General features: G+C 32.8%; 1 protein-coding gene and 1 non-coding gene across 3 annotated transcripts; one reads left to right on the top strand and one right to left on the bottom strand.

Annotated features, from left to right (window-relative positions):
• Positions 1 to 7,476: 7,476 nt before the first annotated feature.
• On the bottom strand, positions 7,477 to 7,549 carry TRNAA-UGC (transfer RNA alanine (anticodon UGC)). The gene has a single exon. It is a non-coding gene; the product is annotated as a tRNA-Ala (tRNA).
• Positions 7,550 to 8,556: 1,007 nt separating this feature from the next.
• Positions 8,557 to 19,632, top strand: LOC11406653 (THO complex subunit 4D). 2 transcript variants are annotated; one of them, XM_039831387.1, is made up of 7 exons: positions 8,557 to 8,618; positions 16,026 to 16,313; positions 17,142 to 17,285; positions 17,389 to 17,457; positions 18,051 to 18,253; positions 18,568 to 18,618; positions 19,232 to 19,632. In XM_039831387.1, exons 2-7 carry the CDS (start codon positions 16,080 to 16,082, stop codon positions 19,404 to 19,406), a joined length of 876 nt encoding a protein of 291 aa, XP_039687321.1. In that variant the 5' UTR covers positions 8,557 to 8,618; positions 16,026 to 16,079; the 3' UTR covers positions 19,407 to 19,632. The 2 variants fall into 2 exon arrangements, with proteins under 2 accessions (XP_039687321.1, XP_003600719.1); XM_003600671.3 differs by lacking the exon at positions 8,557 to 8,618 and adding an exon at positions 15,021 to 15,248.
• The last annotated feature ends 1,052 nt before the right edge of the window (positions 19,633 to 20,684 follow it).

Below are 20,684 nucleotides of genomic sequence, written 5' to 3'. Positions count from 1 at the left end.
ACCCACCATTCTTCTATGGGTACCCTAATTATCACCTAAATAAAAATGTAACAAACACGATATAAGTATATATATGTCCAATTTTATATTAGTATATATATATATGTCCAATTTTTTTTTCCTTTATCCTTTAAAAAATGTAACAAATTAGATGAGTATAATTTTATACTAACTTTTCCATTATCCCATTTATAACCTTGAACAACTTTTTGTAAATAAAGATTGTTGTTGGTGTCATTAAAAAAAATTAGATTATATTTATTTTTTGTTATATTATTGGGTGTCATTGAAATAGATAATCATGATTAATTTGATCAATTTTCATTTTTCAATTTTTGAAAACTGTATTTTTTTTTGCATAAATATTTCAACATACTACATATAGTATTACTTTGACCCTATCTTTTTTTTTAAAGAACTTTGACCCTATTTATTAACATTTTTTTCTTTTTTATTATAAATATTTCAACATATTACATATATTACATTGACCCTATATCTTTTTATTAAAGAACTTTGACCCTATCTATTAACATTTTATTTTTATTTTTTCATTAACTTCTAATTATTTTTTTATTTAATAAATTTATATTTTTTTATATATTTCTATGTTTTTTTTGCTTTTCATATCTGATTTTTTTATTTGTCATAAATATCTCAAAATAAGCTATATTACCTTTAATTTAATCTTATCAATTAAATATATAATTTATTTTTGTAATGAATTTATATATATATATATATATATATATATATATATATATATTAGTAAAAATAATTAAAGTCTATTATTAATTAAAAACCTATTTTTCACATAGCAAAAATATCTCAATAAACTACGTATATTAAGTTTTAATTATATCCAGCCAAATATGTTTTTTTTAATATAGTTTTTCAACATATTAAATGTATTTGTTTTTTGAATTTTTAATGATCTTTTCTAGTATTTTCAAAACTGATTTTTTAAGGCATAATAATCTTTCATCATACTTTCTACCAAAAAAATTATGAATTCTCCACCTCTTCAATACTCGGGCAACACACACTTAATAAGCCTAAGGAATTAATTGGTCGAATTTTCTATATAGGTCCCGTTTGGATAAATAACTTATACATATGCTTGTAGCATTAGAGCTTATGTATAAGAGCTTGCATTAGAAGCTCTTGTACTCAATAAGCTTTTTACATTTGGATAAGTACACTTAAAAGTACTTACAGAAATTGAAATGTTTGGATGTGTCATTATATAAGCATTTATAAAATATTAATATGATTTTAATTTAGAAAATTAAAGAATCAAACCATGATTAAAAATCTGCCGTAAAAACATGCTTAAAAATTTAGTAATAATTTTAATACATACAAAAAAAAAAAGATAATATTTGTATTGGAATAAAATTATTATCTATATATTTTTAATCACCCTTCCAAAAAAAAAATGAAAAGAAAAGGAAACAATTACGGTTTTTGGAATATCATTTCATGAGTCTATATACAACCTATACACTAGAATTAATGAAGAACTCTTCGGTTTTACAGGAAATTAGACATTTGTCCTTCAAGTGTCCTCTACAGAAGGAGACTTCATGTCCTTAATTCCTTATCATTTGCAGACCTAATTGTTGCGGGAATTATGCATCCATCTGCCAAAAGGCTACTCGTTTGTCCTTCTACTAACATTAATTACAGAAGCTTCTAATTCTTCAACAACTTTTTCATATTACCATTTGGAGCAGAAGTAGCAGCAGCAGAAGATCCTCCGTCTTTCTTCTCTTTCTTTAGTTCCTTGGAAGTGTCTGCAATAATTTCAACAGGGCCAGCCGCTATGAGGCGATCCATGCCTGATATATACTTTCAAATTTGTTTCCATATTGATCACGAAAGGAAACATAACATGTTGTCTTTTTGCTACAACGATGACCATCTTCATCACGAGACATAATGTAGATATAGAAGTCATATAAGATACTTCCATGCGCTTGTAAGAACCATATTGATCACGGATGACAACATCTGATGCAGAACCAGTCGCAGAAATTATACTAACAAATCGATGATGATCATATGCCTCAGATAGTTTGTATAAAGCGTCCAAAACATCCTGGCCAGATTTCAGATTAATGGTATGCAGCTTGCCTGGTAGGCTTCAATTTCTCTTCTTTGGTTTTATGTTTTTTTTTAAGAATCTTTGGTTTTATGTTGATAGAAGAATCCAAAGGATGTTGAAGAATCACTAGTGCGGCCCCCAGCATTCGTTGCTACCTCATTGACACCTTCCTTCTGATGATCATGATCAGTGGAACTGGTCATATTTTTTTGTGCCTCCTTCTTAAGATCAATGTCCATTGTTTAAAACTCATCTTTAAGGCTTTGTTTGGGAGTTTGGAGGGAAGAGGAAGGGAGGGCTTTAGGGGTGAGAAATAGAGGAAAAATGAGAAATTTTTCACATTTTTCTCAAAGAGTAATTTTTTAGAAAATGATAAACTAATGCTTATGATTCATATATTTTTAATATTAAAAATATTATAACAACATATATTAAATTTGAAGAATTCATATAAACCCTCCTAAACCCCTCAAAACCCTCCTGCAATACAACTTTTGAGTTTCCCAAATGAGGAGGGTTTTGTATTATGAAGAAAAATTAACCATCAAAGCCCTCCCCTCCTAATGTCCTCTATTTCTTCCACTTGCTCCTTCCTTTTTTTCTCAAAACCCTCCCCTCTCTTCCCCTCTAAACTCGCAAACAAAGCCTAAGCAGTAAAAGCATTCATCCTCTCAACCAATTGTTTGACATTCACATTGTAAATCAATAACTCGAATTGATTCAGTTTGTGTTGAACTTTCTTGAATACTTCTTGTTTAAACTCTTCTGTTCCTCTAAAAACCTCTTCCATAGTCATGGAAGCTGCGAGGACATGTGTCTCACCTTCGATGTTTCCCTGAACAAGTTCATTGACGTGATTTGAGAGTTTATCGTGTGGGGAAATTAGTTTGGACGCTCATTGCTTGACCTTCAATGTCAACCCAAAGGGAAGTTTATCGACGCTCATTGCTTGAACTTCGAAGGTGTAGTTCACCGGTGAGAGAGGTCGAAGACGGTGCAGGATTGCCTGGGAAGAATTCATGATTTCTTTGTTACTGAAAAGTGCAAAATATTATCAAAATCAAAATAATTTATATGGCTTTGGCCTTGGATTTATCGAGAGTTTGTTTTTATTTTATTTTATTAAAGTTTATTGCCCACCCTTTCTGAATAAAGAAGAGTTTGTTAGAATTTTTTTTTATTCCGACCCTATATAGCATTGAATCTTTTTTGTTGTTGTTGACACCAACACTAAATCCTATGAATAGATATACTATAAAAAGGCAAGTGATGGTAATCATACCGTAAAAGGGAAGCAGCAGAGCGATAGAGAGAATAGAGACATAATCGACTTCTTTTGGAAACAACAAAGGAGACTTTGTTTGGGGGTATAGTGTGTCCCAAGTTTTGGAGTAAGTATCCATTCTCTTTTAGGGTTTTTATGGTTCTACTTTATTTTGATGAAGACTATTATTCTTGATTTAATTTTGTTTATCATATATAGCCACACTGCCACACTAAGATGTCTTCTAGGGTTTTCCCAGATCTTAGATTTAGGCTCTAGTTTTATTATTTGAATTTTTTCTTATTTCAATTGATTTTGTCATATTGATTTTATCACATGATTAAGATCTATCACCATTTGCATGTTAATAATCTCATAATCGATCAGCAATTGTAAAGCAATTAATTGGTGAGCCTATATATATGTGAGACTATAAATTTGAATGATTAACCTAATTTTAGTGTTAAACTCTTTTGTGTTTTATGCTTTTCTTGAATTTAAACTCTTTGCATGACAAATTTAAGGGTTACTTTAGGAAGAAAAAAAGTTTATTCAGGAATGATCAAATAGGTTAATTAATAGCTTTAGTAAAGAAATTAATAATAATTGTACCCAAAAAAAAAAAAATTGGATTAAAATAAAGAAAAGCATGAAACCATGATCCTAGGCCTCACATTGATTTGTTAATTTGTGTTTTTGTTCTGTTTTTCATTATTTAATATTTACTTAATTAGTTTCCGTAAAAAATACAATAATTTGTTAGTAATAAATAATTTTAAATAGTTTGCTACAATACTTGGGATAGACAACACTTGTTACATGTATTTTTAACGCAACAATTTTATAGGTTTATATCACTCTAATATCATATATATCTTCTCTACGGCATTATGGCACTTACTATGAAAAAGATGTCTCTCATTGTGATAATGTTTGGAGTAATTTCTTTTATTCTAGGCATTGTTGGTGAAAATAAAAAGGTACTATTTTATAATGTTTAGAGAAAGGTTTTACCTTCAAATTTCTGTGGAATATGATTTTGGTAACACATTTTGGGTTTTTTTTTTAGCCTCCAATGGGAGTCATTGTAAAAGAAAAAGATGCTATGATGTGCAATTATCCAAGTGATCCAACGGTGGCATTTGGATACTCTTCTTTAGGGTTTCTCGTGGCATCATCTTGCATGGGTTTGATATCGCTATTTTATTCATACAATGGTACATCAGTTCCTCCTTCAGCCTTGTTGAAATACACAACTTTAACTATCTTCTTGGTCTTGGCTTTGTAAGTTCTCAAATCCAACACTCTTATGATTGCTATGTTTCTACCTATAAAGTTTTTTCACCAAGTCTACCCCTAAAGTTTGAAACTTCTCCATTGACTATTAGTATTTAATAATGATGTATGCGCGTGCAGTTTTTCCTATATACTTCATCCGGTCATTATTATAAGTAAATATTTCATTTTAAGGTTCATTGAATAACTTATATATTTAGACTATATTATAGTTTCAGATAGATACGTTAATTATTCAATAAACTTGAAAATGAAATATCGGCTTATATTTCATTTTAAGATTCATTGAATAACTTATGTACCTAGACTATATTATGGTTCAGATAGATACGTCAGTTATTCAATAAACTTGCAAATGGAATATCTGCTTATAAGACTGACCGGATGGAGTACATGTACACGATTTTGAACTTGTAGTTAGGATTGCACAACTTTTTCAAGGAGATGCTTAAAAGAAGAGACACTCATTCATCTTATTTATTTCAGGGCTTGCAGGACATTCGCTGCGGTAATGACAATATGGCCAACAGCAGGGGCGTCCCTGAGGGGGTGCAAACAGCTCAAACGAGCTGGGCCTCAATTTTTTTTTATACCCAATATAATATATATCCTCCAATAAAAAAAAAAATATTTCATTCCCTCACAAGGATGTGCCTCTTTTAGGATTATTAAAATTAGTTCCTCTTGATTGTGGTGTTAGGTGGGGGTTCCTCATGTATACGGTAGTCATTTTCACCTCTGGATATACCGCATATATACGGCACCTTGTATTTTATCACTGACCTCTTTTCATTCCCAGAGCCGAGCCTCCGAATTCTCAGGGACGGCCCTGGCCAACAGTGACAGAACAATATCTCTGGAAATCCAATTCCTATAGCATCAGAACTTCTGTTAAGCCTGACTGCCCTACTGCCAAGACAGGTCTCATGGGTAGTGCAGCATTCTTGAGCCTTAACTCATCTCTCTTCTGGCTATTATCCCTAATGTTGGTGAAAAATGCAAGAGAGGACTATCTTGAAGATGTGCAAGTTTCTCTCTCAAATTCCATATAGCTTGTTCTCTTTTTATTTTACACGGTTATATATTTATGAATAGATAGTATCTTCTTTATCAGTGTATATATTCTATTCTTCTGAATTTCAGAGGAACCTATTCAAACTATATTGGTGGAGTGCATCTCTTATGTACATTCTTCCGAAAACGATATTTCCCAAATTAATTAGATAGATTTTTAAAAGCCATCGGTGTATGACATATCAAAACAATTTATTACTAATATATATTTTAGAACCCATAAATCTCTCAAGTGGAGAAGACATTGTAGTAGCAAATTGTTGGTCTTTTTAAATTCAGGTCGCCCGTTTGAGTCTTGCATGTTCGACATTTATATTTTTTCCAATAAACAACCAAAAAGGGTGTGAGTATGGTTAAACGGCCATCTTTATCTTTATATATAAAAGTTAATCCGTAAGTTAATTTTTAACCTAATTTTAACCTAGATTTTATGATGAATTTTACGTTATTACCCCCGTGTTCAATTAAACCTGTTTAATTAAGAGATAAACTTTAAAAATCGTTCCTCCTATTTTGTTTCCAACACAACAATAAACAGATAAACATAAAAAAAAAAAAAAATCACTCTTATTAACAAATTCTTCCTATCATTTCCATTTAATCAAAATGTTATTTTCAAATGCTTTTGAAATCAAAAACAACAGCTCACTACTAAAACAATCCAAATATTGTTGTTAATTTTTCTTCTTTGCTCATTGTGTTTAGCATTTCATTGCAGGAAAACAATTTTCATAGAATTCCTTAAGGTGCCTAAAGCAAATATAAAGGTCTTCTATTTTATTTGTGGATTGAGATAATGCAAAAGTTTCACTTGTTTCTAAGTGTTATTGAAAGTTAAGGATATTTGATTTATTTTTTCAACCTATAAAAAAATTGGTGTTTTTGTCTTATGAGGAAAGTCATGTGCATGGGCCTACTATTCAACATATGGTGCTTTTGACACAAACAATACAACAAGAGGAATTGTGATTTTGAAGGCTAAAAATCTTTCTTTTGGGTCCTTTGAGAATAGTTGATTTTTGTTTTGAAGGTTTATTATTGTTATTTAGGTATGAGTGGTTTTTATGTAACATAGGTTTTTGGAATCAAGTAGTGACCAATTTGTATAATGTCGATTCTATTTGCACTTGCAAATTTTTTAATTAAGTTTAGATGATTACAATGAAGAGAACCAATTGTAATTTTGATATGTGAATGATTGGAAATAGAATTTTAGATCAATGTCGTTGTCTAATTTTTATTTTTTAATATTCGTTTGTTTCAACTAAACAATTTCATGTCATCTCCTACTTTATTTTTTGAACTTGCGTAAGTAAAATGTATAATACTCTTCATCTTTTATTTATTTTAGGATTTTTTTTACCATTACTTATTCTTATATATTAGTCGAAATGACCTGTGCGACGCACGGGTCTTAAGTCTAGTATAATAATAATTAAGCCAACCAGAAAAGGGTAAGATTAGGGTTAAACCAGCACAATCACGTTTAGTATAATAAAGATAAAGATTAAGATTATGTTGTTGTTTTTTTACTTGTACGTAATCGGAACGGCGGTAAAATTACTTATTATTATAAGTTTTATTTTTTAAAATTTTCTTTTAGGTTGAGTTTGGTAAAGAAAGAAATTTGAAGGAAAGAATAAAGTAGGAAATAAGGGGATTTTTTTAGTTATTAGTATAAGAGAAAGTGAAAGTGAAAGTGAAAAGAAAAAAAAATTAAAATATTGAATTCCTTTGGAGATGCGGGGGATCGAACCCCGTGCCTCTCGCATGCAAAGCGAGCGCTCTACCATTTGAGCTACATCCCCATATATTCTATTTCCTTGTTTTATTGGACATAAAGTGAAAGAAAGATATAAAACCTACAATTATAAACTTATCCAACATGTATATGACTTTTTGGATATTCTATGAGGGGAAGAGCGAAAGATTAGTCAAATGCACTTTTTAAAGATTGGCTATATTCTCTATCGCTTCTTTCCAATAACGAAAAAAATACACATGTGGTGTATGACTTGGTCATACAATAAATGATATCATGAGTACAAAGAGTATTGCATATGTGAAGGATATGATTGACAAAAGTAGTTGTCCACCGTACAATCTAACACGCATTTAATGTGTTATACATCTCATTACTAATAGTCATGATCATTCATAGATTACCATGTTTAAAGAACTTATAAGACATAATTTCTCATCGTCAACGTTAATACCTGATACCAATGCCATCAATTTCCACAAAAACTTTCCAAGTAGTGTTACATTTTGTCTCAAGCCTCCGAACCTAAGATCCACTATCAAATGGAGGCGTGAATACAAGATGTCAACGGAATGATCAGCCGAACAGAAAAATACCAAAATCACGATAGGAAATCTCAATGTACCATAAACTACACATCATAACTTCTTAAAACCACAATGTTCATTCACAATATCAGTTGTTTTCGTACAACCAAACCCACGCTTAAAGAATTATACATCTCAATACTAATTTATCTTAAAATATCAAGTCTAAAATCAATTCAATTATATTATCATACATTGAAATATCTTTTTTAGTTTTTATAAAAATAAAATTAAAATAAATAAAATAGACATGGAATGTGAGGATATATAGATAGGAACAAGAATATCTCTCATCCATCCATGACGGTAGTTGTACGCGGTTTGGAAAAAAAGCAGAAAGACATGAAAGCCCTTGCATCTCTTTAAATTGACACAAAACGCTTCTTTTCTTTATGAGAATCCAAATCTAAATGCTCTCTCATCTGAAACCCTAAAACCCTCTGTGATTTGAAACCCTAATTTTCGTGATTCGTCTTCTTCATCAAGACCTTACCCCCAAATTGAGATTTTTTCTATCATCTCCACCAGGTATTGATTTTTTTATATCTGTTTTTATTTTTCTCTTTTCAAATTGAGTTTTCGAGGGTTTTTTTTGTTTTGATTGGGGTAAGAGATCGTGAATCGATGAGTTTGTTTTGTTGTGATTGGGGTAGGAAATCGTGAATAGATGCGAGTATATTAGGGTTTTTTATTTAAAATTTCTATTATGTGATTTCTAAGAGATCAAAAATCTCATCGCATTTGGTTACATTGAACATGTAAGTTTTTGGAGTGTATCAATCATTTTGTGTTTCGACAGGATTCTTCCCATCGGATGGCCTTATTACTTTACATGTATAAGGAGGCCCTGGTTTTAATTCAGCAAAGTTTATTTCGCTGTTTTTGACATTTTCATAGGCTATGTCGAAATCTTGGTCGCTTTCATTTGTCTCTACATAAACAACCTTTTCCCTTCTGAACTTGTGAGTTCTAGCTTTCTCAGCCTTCAGTCTTTCGACCTGTCGAACTCTGTCGTCCAGTTGGGCCATGTCTCTCAAGTATTGAATGTCAAATTTCTTCCTAATGGAATAATCTAGGCCACCAGCGGCCATTTCGACTAACTCACGTTCAGACACTTGAGTAAAACACGTTGCCTTTAACAATCTAAATCTATTCAAATAATCTTCGACAAATTTAGTCGAATGTCTTCTCACACTTGCTAACTCCTTTAGACGTATCCTAGATTGGCCCATGTAAAATTGTTCATGAAATATCCTCTCTAATTGAGTCCAATGTTGAATGGAATGCGGTGCAAGCGTGGTAAACCACGTAAAGACATTCTTTGTTAGAGAATTTGGAAAAAACTTTAATCTCAAATTCTCATTATTTGCAATATCTCATGCTTCCGTTAAATAACGTGTTATGTGTTTGATAGTAGATTCGCTAGTGTCACCAGCAAAAGTTGTGAACTTAGGAATCTTATAACCCATAGGAAGTTCAGTTTGTAGAACATATTTTGACAAAAGAGATACAAAATTTGGTCTATGTAAACCTACATTTATATCATTCCGAGCCATGATATTTTCAAATAAAGTTGCTATATTATTTTGTGCTCCGAAATTTTGTTGTTGGACGTTTCTAACAACTTCGTTTTCTACCTACCAAAATTACCTCTGGTTGTGCTTGTACCATTGGTTCGACTGGTTGAGGTCGACGAACGGGTTGTTGTCTTTGAACAGTGGGTTCGACAATTTGCATAGGTTTGGGCTTGAGGGATATTTTGGATTTGAGGGATCTCTTGATAGACAATTCGTGGAGGGGTGAAGAAATATGTTATTTCCCCAATTTGAGTGGCTAATGCTTGTTAACCCTGATTTGTGGTTTGTATATAAGGGATAAACACCGTACCAAATTGTTGTGTCAACAAATTAACCATCCCCATGATTGCTCTCATCCATTTGTTGCCTAAACAACATCATAGACTCTGCAGTTAAGGCTGGTAGAGCGCTTATGCAAAAAACGCTAAAACTTGAAGGACTATGTGTATTAAACGATGTAAATGGATTTGCATGTTCTGTAAATGCAAGAATATTATGCAACTTTGCCATCATTGAAGTTGACATACCGTATGGTTGATCCTTGCAAGTATTTATGACCCTGTCATCAAATATAGTCCTCACTTGAGGGTTAGGAAAAGTAGGGACACTTGTAGACACGGGTACACCAGCAGTAAGTGGTTGCACGATGGTCCCCATTTCTGGTTGTGTCATTTGGGTGGTTACAGTTGGAGCGGTTACTCTCATTTCCATCGAAACCGGCAGGGCCATGGTTGCCCCCAAGGTCTTGGTACACTTGCATCCACTGCAGGGGTGGATGTTTGTGTGATTTGTGCTTGTGAAGAGGATTGCGATAATTGTGATGACATAGAAGAACCGATATTGACAGATTTAGTGATTTTATTCAAAGTTTTACCACTTTGTAATGAATGCAGAAAGATGCGGATTTTCCTTAGGAAATTTTTTACTGAAAATAGTTGCTAATCTTCAGAAAGAGCGTTTCCACAAGAAAGGTTTTAAAATTTCTTTGAAAAAGTTTTGAAATTTTTTGGAAGATTATGGCAATCTCTTCCAATCGTTTAGTTAAAAATGCACAATTGGATTTCTCCCTAAGGTTTTTGAAAACTACAATGGAAATTTCTTCCCAAGGTTTTGAAAAGGACTACAATGGAAATTTCTTTCCAAGGTTTTAAAATAACTACAATGGTGGTTAATTACTTTCCAAGGTTTTGAAGATAATTTTGAAAAAGATGCACAAACAGGATCCTGTTGGTCGTGCCAATTTGTTTACCGGTGTTTTTGGTAAACAAATACTGACTGCTTTTGATTATAACAAGCAGGACCAAACCAAATATCCTAAAACATGTTGTGCATTTTCTTGTTGTGTGTTCATTGAGTTCGTAGTTTGCTTAACGAACGGGACGAGTCCGTGTGGCGTCTTTTGACAGGTTTTAAAATATTAAGTTTAAATTGCATAAACTTAAAGAAAAGAAAAAAGTGTAAATGCAAGTGTATTAAAAATAAAGGTGGTTCGACAAATCCTTTACATACATTATTTATGACTCTTTTCTCTTGTGTCGGTACTTCGAGTGTTCTTAGAATTATATATAGGCGATTTGCGACCCATTTTCCCTATGGAAAACTATTTTTATACATAGGAAATAAATGAAAAGAAACTAATCCCACAATCAGCACTCCTTCCATGTAGACAACTGCTTGTCGCCCACGTTCTCCATTGAGGAAACCGTTTCTCTTTAGAAGTTCGAATCTTCCCACTTCTAAGGTCATTGCTTGATTTCGGCAGCTTCGCCTCTTGCTCCGTTTCTTGTCGAACTTCAATGCTTCAAGATCCTTTACACTAAGGCCCCGTTTGGTTTGGGCTTATTTTGAGCTTATGAAAAATAGCTTATGTAAATAAATAAGTTTATATTTTAATTTATAAGCTCTCACTAACGAAAATTGTATCTTCATAAACTGTTTTTTCATAAACTACCTTAAAAAATTATAAATAATACATAAAAACTTATTTATTTACATAAGCTGTTTTATATAAGCTCTAAAATAAGTTAATCCAAACGAGCCCTAAGTCCTACATCTCGTCGAACTCCTTCGTTTGAAGAAAAAAACTTTGATTCATGCAAGAGTAAAAGTCAACTAATATTGACCACATTAAATGAGGCTAGTGAAAATAGCAGCTAACACCCACATAATTATATTCCAAAATCCAAAATTCATGAGTCAAATAGGTACTTTTTACACACGAGAAAAAGTTCTAATATCATACAATGTGTTAATAGAAACACGAGATCCAAACTAAAATCCAACTTAAAAATTCACACAACTATATTCCAACTTAAAAATCCACAATTTATTATCTCTTTTGTATGAACATTGATAATATAACAATAGAAAGTCAATATTCTTTCAAAAAAAAACAATAAAAATCCAATATTGCAACACAAAAACTTCACATAATTAATATTCATCAAATTTTCAACAATTAACAAGCATATAATAATCTAGAACATATATCAGAGTATCATCGCAACCGCCACCAATCAGATCCATTTTACAAATCACATAATATGAAATTTGAAACTGAAAACCCTAACCTACTCTCATCTCGATTTATGATCATGGATCGAAAATTAGGGGTTCGATGCTAAGAGAAATGGATTTTAGGGTTTTGGCTAAGATAACATTTGGATTTGGTTTGGAATCACAAAAAGAAAATTAGGGTTTATGTCAATTTAAAGTTACGCAAGGGCTTTCATGTCTTTTTGGCCAAACTGTGTACATCGAGAAAATTATTCTAAACTACTATTTAGTATCGTCGTGGATGGATGAGAGCAGTTATCATCATTCCTATCTATATCCTCAGATTTCATGTTTATTTATTTAGTTTATAAAAACTAAAAAAATAAATATTTCAATGTATGATTGAATTGATTTTAGACTTGATATTTTAGGTTACTTTAATAAATGAGATGCATAACTCATTAATAGTGTGTTTGGCTGTGGAGGGGACAACTGCTACCGTGAAATTAGAGCTTTTAAACACTGATTTTTTTAGAAATTCTAATGCGTAACTTTTGATTCATTGTGATCTTTTATCCTGATTTTGGTATTTTTATTTTTTTAAACACAGGCTAAGTTTGGAAGCATGGGACAAAATGTAGCTCTTGTTGGCAAGTTTTTATGGAAATTGGTGGCATTCATATCAGGTACTAAGGTTAACGATGGGAGGTTATATCTAATAAGTACTTCAAGCACGAAAATCTATTTATGATCACGAATACTAGTAGTGAGACATATAAGTCACTAAGTATGTGTTTGGTTGCACTATCGACAACTGCTACTGTGAATTTAGAGCTTTCGAAAATCGAAAATGCAGAAGTGTATGACTTGTTCATACAAGAACTAATATCATGAGCCAAATATGTATTTTTAACCACTCATCACCAAGACCTAAGATTCCCCACATAACTATATTCCAAAATTGAAAATGCATAAACCAAATAAGTTTTTTTTTTACATCCGAGACAAAATCCCAACATCACACAACTTGTCAACATCAACATCATATCTAAACTAAAATCCAATATAAAAATTCACATAACTATAATCCAACGTAAAAATCCACAATACACGATCTCTTAACCCAATTATGCCAAAAATATACAGGTGTGAGCATAACATGTGTATGACTTTTTGGATATTCTACAACGGGAAGAGCGAAAGATTGACCAAATGCACTTTTCAAATATTGGCCATATTCTCTATCAGTGGCATATCCAGGACCCTGGATTAGAGGGTGCAAAAATTTTAACGCAATTAATATATATATATATATATATATATATATACTTTTTTTTAGCCAAGTAATTAAACTCAAATGGTTAATGTGTTTATACAAGAACGAACCATTTGAAAGAATCCAAGTTCGATTATATATGAAACACGATTTTTTATTAGACTTTATTTATCTCATGACCGAACATCAGATCACTAGAGTCTCCTTCCCTATGAGTCAAAGGGTTAACACTAAAAATAATTGTAATTTTTGCTTCTTATTTATCGTTTTTACCCTCTTTAATAACCATTTTTTTAAGAAGAATGTTATTTATCGTCTTTATGAAAGTTTGTGTAATAAAGTGCATTGGAAATTGAAAACTGTCACATTTTTAAAGAATAATTACTTATTTTAGAATGTTTAAAGAGTGTCCCGGGGGCACTCGTTAACAAGACCCTATTATTTTTCCTAAACATACCCTAGTTAATACTAACTTGTCTTGAAATATGAAATGTCAAATTTGATACACATACAAACAAAAGATAATTTGATAATATTAACACACAAAATAGACACATTAATTACACTAACAACATTTCTCAATAAGTGAGAAAATGCAAAAGGTGCTTAAATATAGGGATGGTGGGAGTAAATTATCAATGTTACCATTATTTAATTTGATACACCATTAAAAAAATGGAATATAATATATCAATAACAATGTGACACTACAATTCATTGGCAATTGCAAATGAAATTGAAGTGCATAGCTTTTAAAAATGCTAATGGGTTAGAGTAAGAATGTCAGGGAACCATTGAACTAATAGCAAATGTGAGTGGGTTCATCATTCGGTGCAAAGAAATTAATTCAGGGGTTCATAGCTAAAATTTTATGAGAAGGTAGGTGCAAATTTTTTGATATCATTCTTTCCAATAACGAAATAAAAATACACATGTGGTGTATGACTTGGTCATACAATAAATGATATCATGAGTACACAGACTATTGCAGATGTGAAGGATCTGATTGACAACAATAGTTGTCCACCGTACAATCTAACACGCATTTAATGAGTTATACATCTCATTACTAATATTCATGATCATACGTAGATTACCATGTTTAAAGTAGTTATAAGACACATTTTCTCATCGTCAACGTTAATACCTGATACCAATGCCATCAATTTCCACAAAAACTTGCCAAGTAGAGCTCCATTTTGTCTCAAGCCTCCAAACCTAAGATCCGCTAACACTAACATATCTACAACTCCATCCCCAAGCGGCAATCAAATGGAGGCATGAATGCAAGAAGTCAACGGAATGATCAGCCAAACAAAAAAATACCAAAATCACGATAGGAAATCACAATGAACCATAAACTACATATCAGAATTTCTTAACACCACAATGTTCATTCACAATATCAGTTTTTTTCGTACAACCAAACCCACGCTTAAAGAATTATATACATCTCAATACTATCATACATATCTTTTTAAATTTTTATTAAATAAAATAGACTTTTTTTTTTTTTTTGACAATAAAATAGACATGAAATGTGAGGATATATAGATTGGAACAAGAATATCTCCCATCCATCCATGACGGTAGCTGTACGCGGTTTGGAAAAAAGTAGAAAGACATGAAAGCCCTTATATCACTTTAAATTGACACAAAACGCACTTTCTTTCTGAGAATCCAAATCTAAATTTTCTCTCATCCGAAACCCTAAAACCTTCATCAATTTGAAACCCTAATTTTCGTGTCTTCGTCTCCTTCATCAAGCTTTTACCCCCAAATTGAGATTTTTTCTATCATCTCCATCAGGTATTGAATTTTTTTTATCTGTTTTTTTCCTTCTTTCAAATTGAGATTTCGATGGGTTTTTGGTTGTGCTTGAGGTAAGAGATCGTGAATCGATGCTGGTACATTAGGGTTTTAATTTCAAATTTTCGATTATGTGATTTGTGAATAGTGTCGAATTATGGATCTGATTTGGGGGCGGTTGCGAAAATCATCTGATCTGATGTTTCTAATGTTTTGAATCATATTATCTGGTTGTTAATTGCTGAAAATTGTTGAAAATAAGAGCTTTGGTTATTTATTTGAAGGTTTATGCGTTTCAATATTGGTTTTCTATAGTTATCAATTTTATTACATAAGAGATGATTGATTTTGATTAGTTATACCTGGGCTATGTGGATTTTGAGTTTGGATCTGGTGTTTCTGTTTGAAAAATTGCGATTTTGGAATTTTGTTGTGGGGTGTTAAACTGGGGATGGCTAATTAGATTTTGGTGCTGACAGTTTAATAATGCCTAATTGGATCGTTATGTCCGACGTGGATTTAAGTTTTGTTAGATTTTTCAATTGTTAATCCGCGGGGATAATGGTTACGTAATGACCGGTACATCATATTATATTTTATTAAAACTGTTTTGTCGGAATTTGTTCAAGTTCCTCTATCTAGAGTGGGTTTGTATGAACAAGTCATAAACTTGCTATGTTTTTATTATTTAAGTTCCGGAATGATTAAATTCTAGTGGTCTTGTATGAATATTGGGTATTCATGTACAGATAGCTGATTAAATTGTTAATTTTGCAGGGTTACATTACTAAAATTTCTTGAAGGAATTTGACCTGTTTTATTGCAAGTGCAATGGCTTCTTCCTTGGATATTTCCCTTGATGATAGAATTAAGAGCAGAAGTAACAGAGGCAGGGGCAGAGGACGTGGCAAAGCCCTTTCTGGCCGTGGAAGTGGGACTCTAGGAGGTGGAAGGAGGACAGGTGCTGTTAATGGTAGAAGGACTAGTAATGGTGGAAGAACTGGTGCTGTTCGTAGAGGCCCACTTAATGTCAACACTCGCGCGTCATCTTATGCTATTGCCAAGGCAAGCTCAAAAATCGTGGATGCTTATACATGTTCTTGAGATTCTGATAATAGTATAAATTGCCCTATATCCATTATTGAGATGATTCAGTATTATAGAAAACTCAAAAGCAACAGGAACTACTTTTATTATTAGTTCCGTGATAGAAACTCAAAAGCAAGAGGAACTACTTTTATTATTAGTTCCGTGGAGAAGCTCATGCTCAACCATTTTGCATAGTTTCATAGTGTCACAATTTATTTGCATCTATGAGTTGTTTGCTTTTGTTTTTGGGGGCTTTGCTACAGATCTCTGATGTATGCAGGATTCTTTGGTGAATCCTAGCATATTTTCTGAAGGAGCTTCATTAGGTGATTTTCAAAATGGAGCTATTACAAGTAGCACAAAAATCATATAATTAAAAGTGGGGTTAAAATGACAATACCATTCTAATTGTTTCATTAAGATGAGGTGACTTTAAATCTTTGGCTGGTGTGTGCGGACCTTTGTTTTATTGGATCTTCTTGCTGTATATGGTTGTGCGGTGCAAGAATTCAGTTACTTCCCTGTTTCATGGTGTTTTGAGATGGAGCTTTTCGCTTACTATCAGCACTGGAGCTCTGACTTGTAACATTACACCGGTTTAAATGCAGTGGGTTGAATTCTTACTCCAATTTGCCATCTTTAACATAGAACACTGATGTTTGACTGGATCTACTTCATTAATATTGTTATTGTTTTAATCTGGGGATATTGTTCTGATAAATCTTGAAGAAGTAAATAACTTTTTTGGTCATAATCTGACATGTTCTTCTGCCATTCTGGAACTGTTCTGTTTGCTTTGGCCAGTCTATTCGCAGACCCAAGACTCTTGCATGGCAGAGTGATTTGTTTGAGGATAGCCTTAGAGCTGCAGGAATTCAAGGAGTAGAAGCTGACACTAAGTTGTATGTTTCCAATTTGGATCGAGGAGTGACCAATGAAGACATAAGGGTATAGATCATGTCCTATCATCATATGCTTCGTTCTTAGTCACTGTTTCTAGCAAACCTCTCTGGACGTTCTCTTGACAGTTGAAACTTTATTTGACACTCAGGAACTTTTCTCTGAGCTTGGGGAGTTGAAGCGCTATGCGGTTCATTATGACAAAAATGGACACCCAACTGTAAGTATTGGATTTTTTTATTTTAAACTCCTGTCATTTTGTTTTGCTTGGTGTTTGTGATTAAACTAATTTCTTATCTGTTTGTGGTCTTCTACGAGATCAGTCTTTATCACATCACAAAACAATCCACACCCAATTGGAAATTATAAACTAAAACTAATTTCTTATCTGTTTGAAGTCTTCTGTGAGATCAACAATCCGCACCCAATTGGAAATTATAACCTAAAACTAATTTCTTATGAGGTCTTCTACGGGATCAGCCTTTTTCACATTTTAGGTTATAATTTCCAATTGTTGGGTGGGGATTGTTTTGTATCAGATCAGATCATAGGCCCCCAAATGGATTCCATAGAAAGCTGTAAATGATTCAGTAATTGCTATTTTGTCGTTCATGTTGAAATTAAGGGTCACCAAACAGTCTGTAAATGTTTTGGGAAGTTGTATTTTTTTAGCTGTTGTCTTTTCTTCAACTTTAAGTACACAATGTATGTTCTGTAAAGTAGTAGTGTTAACAGTTGTGTTTTATACTTTTGAGCTTTTCAACTATGTTGTTGTCATGTTTTATTAAGCATAAATGTTACACCATGTAACAGGGTTCAGCTGAAGTTGTCTACAATAGAAGAAGTGATGCATTTGCTGCTCTGAAACGATACAACAATGTGCTTTTGGATGGAAAGCCCATGAAGATTGAGATTGTTGGAACAAATTCAGCATTGCCTGTGACTGCACGGGTGAATGTCTCTTCAATGAATGTCTCTGCAATGAATGGACAGAGGAAGAGGACTGTTGTAATGACGTAAGTTGCTCAATTTAAGCGATACGACTTTTGTTTGATATGATTCTGTCAATCCCTATACATCTGCTCATCACTTGGAACTCCCTGTGGTCAATTTTTTAAGCAAAAGTTGAACTGTATTTGCTCAAAAATTTATATTATTCAAGACCCAAGGGAGTAAATATTATTTTGTGAATGGTGAAAATTGATGTCCATATCTAAACTACTAGATCATAACAGGCAGCAAGTGTCAGATATATTTTTCCTCTAATTGTTCAAAGTTCTGTTGGAAGTCTTCAATCACTTATTTTCTTTTTTTGTATGGGGTGTTCCAGGCCTAGAGGTGGTCGAGGTGGAGGTCCTGCCATGCTGAATCGTGGTGCAGGGTAAGTTTTTGAGATCAGTAGTGGTGTATTTTTTTGTTTATTATTTTTAGTGAAATTTGTAAATTTAACTTATAATGGTGCTATGTCATATTTATATGAAGATTTAGGTCAAACATTTTGGATAATATTCACGGATGTCTTAATTTACTTTCAGATGAAATGCTTTTTATTGTGGTCTTGCTTTTCAGACTAATGTTTCATTAGAGTAACTGTGGACATAGAAATCTGTACGAAGAATTGTACACTATAATCATTTTTAGTGGCGTAAAAATAATATGTTGAAAAGGCAGGATATTGTTTTAAATGATGTTTATCCTTTTGATTCTAATTCATTGTAAAATGTTTACATGCATTTGTTTATGTCGTATGCATTTGATTATGATTATGATGGCCTGCAACTGTAGAAGTAAAATGACTGGTAGAAACTAGACTATTGTTTGACCTCTATAGAAAATTTCCCAATTAGGTTGGCATATATTAAAATGTTTGTACATGCATTCTTTCTTTAAATGTTTTGAATGGTGAAATTAATGAATTGTCATCTGCTTAGAATGGGCATTTTTTTTCCTCAATGAAGTTGCTTGCTGATGACCTCTCATTGTTATTTTTACAGTTGGGGGCGTCGTGGTGGCTCAAGGGGTGGGAGCGGGAGCATGCGTGGACGTGGTCGAGGCCGTCCTGGCAGGGGTGGAGGTCGAGGTCGTGGAAGAAAGGATGGAGTTGAGAAGTCAGCTGAGCAGCTTGACAAGGAACTGGAGACCTATCACGCAGAGGCTATGCAAACATGATCTCGGAATCAGCAAGTTTAATTAGTACTTTTAGTCAAAATATGCTATTGGCTTGCTTGTACAGAAGCTTTTTGTCATTGGCTTTACCTTGAATATTTCACTTCGCTGTGCTGATAAATTTTATCCTTTTTGAACCGCGTTGAAATCTTGTTAGGGGCTGAATGATTAAGTTGGTTGATTTTGAAGCCTGCCAGTTTATATGAATTGAAGTTGTTTTTGCCAATTATTTTACTTCATTTTTGGTAGAACTTGTTTTTTCAAAGGTATTGGTAGAACTTTTAGCCAGTCTTCACTGATTTGGCGCATAAATTGCTACCTTTGGTAATGAATTATTGGCTGTGAAACTCAGCTAGAGGTAGAATTAAGCTGTAGTTTCTTCAAGGCTTAGTAGTTGGTTAGATGAAACAATTTGAAGACTTAAGAAGTGTGTTTATCCACCCACCTACTTCTGTAGTTGCTGGCCACAAAGAAAAGAAGCTGTGATATGAAGTATGAACTACATTCTACTTGAGCCTTGATGCTTTCATTGTGATGCCGTTACCATCTCGACAACAGGGACATTACAGCTCACTAAGGTAGTTGGTAATGGTGAACCAGTCAGAACCTCTAGGCAGAGCTCTATATGCTGCTCCATCCACACTTGGGATGGTAAACCAGGCAGAACTGTAACTTCGAGAGTACTTTAACCTTTGTACACAGGTCGAAACGATAATCAAGTGGAGAGTTTTGGTATTTTTTATTTTGATTTTTTCAATATATATCCACTCAAACCGTTGACGTTGAACTCAACCCTTTTATAGTGAGTAATTGTACTCCAATAATGAGAGGGATGAGAACAAAGATTAACACCATATTGGAGTAATTGTTAACCCTGTATATCAAGTCGATAGGCAGTAAAATGTGAATTTTTTTAGATTGGCTAATATAAAGGCCAATGTTGTGAGAAGCTTAGATGTTAGAACGACGTATGATGGATGGGTATGAGATAATAGGAGAGAAGTTGTTAACACTTGAGATAATTTTGTTTATATTTCATTTCAAAATGAGTTGATTTTGTTATATATTTTTTTTTTGGTCAGGGATTTTGTTATATTTATTCCAAATCAATTGGTTTTCTTATTTATTGTGTTATCGACTAATCTATAGTAAGAACATTCCCAAAATAAAGGTCATCATGTAGTAGTCACTTGCCTCAAACTCGTACATTTCGTTGAGAATACTTGGCTTAGGAACCGGATCTCAAGAAAGTTGTTCAAAGGGGTTGGTTTGCTAATTATG

The sequence above is a fragment of the Medicago truncatula genome, chromosome 3 (genome assembly GCF_003473485.1).
Source record: "Medicago truncatula cultivar Jemalong A17 chromosome 3, MtrunA17r5.0-ANR, whole genome shotgun sequence".
NCBI classification, from domain to species: Eukaryota; Viridiplantae; Streptophyta; class Magnoliopsida; order Fabales; family Fabaceae; genus Medicago; species Medicago truncatula.
Note: the sequence above shows the minus strand (reverse complement) of the source record. Positions and strands in the feature narration are given on the sequence as shown.